The sequence below is a fragment of the Charadrius vociferus genome, unplaced genomic scaffold (assembly GCF_000708025.1).
Source record: "Charadrius vociferus isolate BGI_N301 unplaced genomic scaffold, ASM70802v2 scaffold104, whole genome shotgun sequence".
NCBI classification, from domain to species: domain Eukaryota; kingdom Metazoa; phylum Chordata; class Aves; order Charadriiformes; family Charadriidae; genus Charadrius; species Charadrius vociferus.
Genome location: NW_009648255.1, coordinates 3,168,185 through 3,172,502, shown reverse-complemented (window position 1 = coordinate 3,172,502; position 4,318 = coordinate 3,168,185). Strand labels below are relative to the sequence as shown.

Below are 4,318 nucleotides of genomic sequence, written 5' to 3'. Positions count from 1 at the left end.
GAGCCTTCCCTGGCGCCGGGGTGCGCGTTGCATGGTGCGGGGATACACGGTCTCGATAATAAATGATAGAGGATACAATGACTTTGCTGTCTCTGCTGGGTCGGATCATGCGTTACTTCTTGCTTAGACCGGAGACCCTGTTCTTGCTGTGCATCAGCCTGGCCCTGTGGAGTTATTTCTTCCACACGGATGAGGTGAAAACCATTGTTAAGTCCAGCAGGGATGCGGTGAAGATGGTGAAGGGCAAGGTGGCCGAGATCATGCAGAATGACAGGCTCGGGGGGCTAGACGTGCTGGACGCTGAGTTCTCCAAGACCTGGGAGTTCAAGAGCCACAACGTGGCTGTCTACTCCATCCAAGGCCGGAGGGATCACATGGAGGACAGGTTCGAAGTAATCACTGACCTGGTGAACAAGACTCACCCCTCCATCTTCGGGATATTTGATGGGCACGGAGGAGAGGCAAGTGCTCAGCTGGAAAAAAAAAAAAAACCAAAAACCAAACAAAACAAACTAAACCCCCCAAAAAGGGGGGTGGGTGGGGGAGGATGGTTACAGGGCAAGGAATGGACATGTTCTTGCCCACCAGGTTTGTGCGGTTATCTTGAGACATTGTTGGGGGGGTGTTCCTCGGTTCTTGGGGGGAGGGGGGGGAGTCTCTAAATAGGGATTGAGAGATACTCCATTCTTTTATCTGTCATTGCCCCTTCCACGATCTGTGTGGTACAAATGTGTTTATACCCCTTCTGCCGTTTACAGTAGTAAAGGTTTAATTGAAGTAAAATCCGTTGGAGGTGGCTCTTACGTGCGGGGAATAACGATGATGAGCACAAACTCCCTGGAGGCATCTTTTGTTACAGCGAAGTGTGGTGTGATCTGATTTTGGCACGGGGCTGGTCTCCCCCTCCTGTCAGGAGCTGTGCTCATCGGCAGTGGTTAGAGAGGAGTCCTCTTAAAGGCAAGCGTGTGTGCAGCCTTAAATCTGGTGTGGATAAAATGTGTCTTCGCAGTAATTCACGCTCAAGCGAGGACTAGCGAGTCACTGAGAATCAGTATCGTGTTTGTGAATTGCATGTAGTTTTTAAGTCATTACAACTGTGCTGTCATACTTGTCTCCTCCCTAGTGGAAAGCCAGGAAAACTGTCATTTTGAAACTTTCTGGTGTTTAACCTCTTAACTTTTTTAGGCGGGTTATTTCCTTTAGGTTGTGCAATGTAATTAGTATTACAGTTTGATGGGGTGCTTCACTTATTACAGATGCAAATGTTGAAACTATAGCTTCCTCTTCCTTTAGGTTTGTGGTGCTGCCACATAGCTTTTCGTGTAGCACAAAGCACATGTTTCATAACTGTGGAAAAGGACAAAGAGTTTGTCCTTGTCTGACAAATTAGCTCTAGTCAACCATTATGCTGGGTATGATGCTTACGGGTTTTGCTGGGATGATGGAAGCTGGAGAGAAATGTTGAAGTTTTTCATGTAAGGTCTCCTGCTGAGGAGGGGTATGGCAGCAAGAGAGCCTGGGTGTTCCCCCAGCTGCTTTCACGGATCAAGTAGTCAAAGTCCATCCTAGAAAAGCATTGGCAGTGACCAGGCACTGATGGAGCACAAGGGTGGCAGCTGCTGCCCCTCTAAACCTGTAAGTGCTGCCTGAAAAACCCAGGCCTCGGGCACATAGTCAAAAAGCTGCTCTTCTGCTGCCTGCACAGTTGTGAAGGGAGTCGGTTGCCCGTGCTACTGCTGTCTCGCGGTGTCTAGCGTTTCGCCGCCTTTAAAATAATGCAAATAGTTTGGATACTGGAAATTGTCAACTTCATAAAAAATTCTGGTCGTGATTGAACCCTGTTTTCCTTTTTATGTCTGAATTAAATTGGGGCACAGCTGTGCCAGCTCTTACTCGCATACTTGTGCCAGTTCACTATCCCTTGGCCTTCGAGGAATACAGATAGAAATGTATATGTATCGCAAACTGGTACACATCTTCTGAAGGGATATTAGCTCTGATCACTGTATTTGGTACATCTCTTGTTTTCTAGGGCTTTGGACAGAAGGTGCCTGTGGTCTGTCTTTTGCCTTCTTCCCCTTTGTTTAAACTGACAGTTTTCCTTGTCTGAACTGATCAGCCAAAACAAGTTTGCAGGAATATCTGTGTCATGTTTTTAAACAGTATTCTGAGATTGTTATGGATGGAGTTATGATATACACGCTTAGACTTTGGCATGGTGAAAGGGGGATCTTATTTCTTTCTTTAATTTTGTATCATATATGTATCTTGCCCTACACTTGATTGCAAACTCAGCATATTAAATAATCCATAACTAACACAGAGAATAGCTAAATTACAAGAATGTACCTTTTTTTTTTTTTCTCGTTTGCTTGTTTTGTTGTGGATCTTGGAATTAAATCCATAAGATATTAATGGAGTTCCACTGGATCTGTGGAAAGATCATTTGTCTTTTGTATTCTGATTCCTCAGAACTTGCTCTAATTGATTCAGTGACAAAGTACGAGGCTTTTATATGAGGCCTGTCATTTTGAAAGGTTTAGCACATCTCTCTCCAAATCTTACTAAAGTTAATCTTTTTAAAAATTATGTATTTAGTATCTCTTATTTGGCTTTCTAATGAAATCACCAGATGTTCTTAGTGGCCTTTACTCCTACAAAAATAGGTGCCTAATCATTGAGAACATAACTTGTTTCTAGCTTTAGGTTTTATGTACAACTGATGAGAAGAGCATGAACTGTGTGCTGTGTGTAGAGCAAAAAATAAATTATGAAAAATAGGTTTTAATCTAAGCAGGTTTTGTAGTTTCGAGTAGAAAAGAGGGGAGGGAAAAGAAATAGCAAAAATTAATGCTCTTATTTAATCTGAAGTACATAATACTAAATTTCAGGCCCCTATTTGAACTGGGTGTCTTATTTTATTTTTATTTTTTAAAAAAGATAAATGACTGTGGAGCACTTTACATACATAGGTAGCAAAGCCTTTGTAAAGATTACATTTTCCATATAGGCTCCCATTAAATTTCTTTGTGTATTTAAAGAACAAGGAACTGCTAATCTCTGTAGTTACATGTGAAACAAACTGTTCTATATGGGGAAAAACTCTTTTCCCAAACAGACAATACCACAAATGAGATGCTAGGTTTATTCTTTCCAGCTATATACAAGGGAGCGTGTCTCCATTAATGACTTCCTGCCATATCATGTTGAAGTGGAAGGATAGAGAAGTGTGATTCAAGTAATATGAATTACTGTGTAATGCTAATTTATGCAGATTTCTGGGTTTTGCTTAACTCTTGCCAACATTTTGCATAAATTCTACTTTTCTATTATGTCATTTCCTCTTCCATCTTACAATTTTAGCCTGAATAGGTTGGCAACCACTTACTTAAATTTTGTGGCTGGCTTGATGAGAAAGCAATGTGCAAAAATAATTATTAATGCTCCGTGTTACAACTGAGAATCTGGTGTGCTGCTGCAATTACTTGTTTAAGGCAATAATATTTTAGAGATAAAGCTCGGTACGTGGTGTGTAGTGCGGTCTTCCTTTTATGAAAAGTTAGTTTGTTTCTTGAGGATCGAATAATAATAATAGTAACACAGAAAAAAGTATTTGTTCTGCCATCAGCTTCTTTATAAAGCTTAAAGATGGCTTGGCTGCCCCCCCCCCCCCCCTTTTTTTTTTTCCCCTCTCTCTTCTCCCATTTTCCTTTTTTTAGAGTTTTGGGGGCTGTCTAGGCTGGAAGATTGAGAAGTGGCAAACTACGTAAAGTATAAAATAACAAACAATAAGCTTGAAAGCTGAGCAAAGGAAAGGATGGATGCTTAATCAGAATTATTTACCTGTTTTAGCTAGCATTTACTAAAAGGTTCTTTTCTCAAATATTTAAGGTTTAAGCATTCAGTTTAATGAGATCTCGGTGTTAGACAAGAACAAAGTAGCTCAGCTACCATCTGCAGTTTTATGGTTATGGCTATGTCGCATATCATTGTTTTTTCCTAACCCTATGAGGTGAAGACTTTAAAAATAATGATAGTAATAGATAGTACCTTATATCCTGCGTGTGCTTGTTTGCAGTCGTAAACCGATGTGGATAATGGCGGTGACAAATTAAAAGCTCAGTAACTGTCTCATAAAAAATGTCTTGCTCTTCTTATTTCTCTTAGCCTTCTTAAATAGGAACATGGCAAAGCTCGTTCCTTATGATCTATAGGTGTGGATAAGAGCATTTACCTGATATAATTGTTTTTTAGAGTTGCTGATATAGTGTTGCAGTATGTAAAATACACGTTTTTATTTTTATTTGTAGTGTAGGGA

At 40.7% G+C, this 4,318-nt stretch overlaps 1 protein-coding gene across 1 annotated transcript in view; it reads left to right on the top strand.

The window, feature by feature from the left end:
• Positions 1-62: 62 nt before the first annotated feature.
• PPM1L (protein phosphatase, Mg2+/Mn2+ dependent, 1L) overlaps positions 63-4,318 on the top strand; it is a 98,121-nt gene continuing 93,865 nt past the window's right edge. The window contains exon 1 of the mRNA XM_009884415.1: positions 63-461. Within this exon, the coding sequence (XP_009882717.1) occupies positions 63-461 (399 nt within the window). The remainder of the gene's footprint in view (positions 462-4,318) is intronic.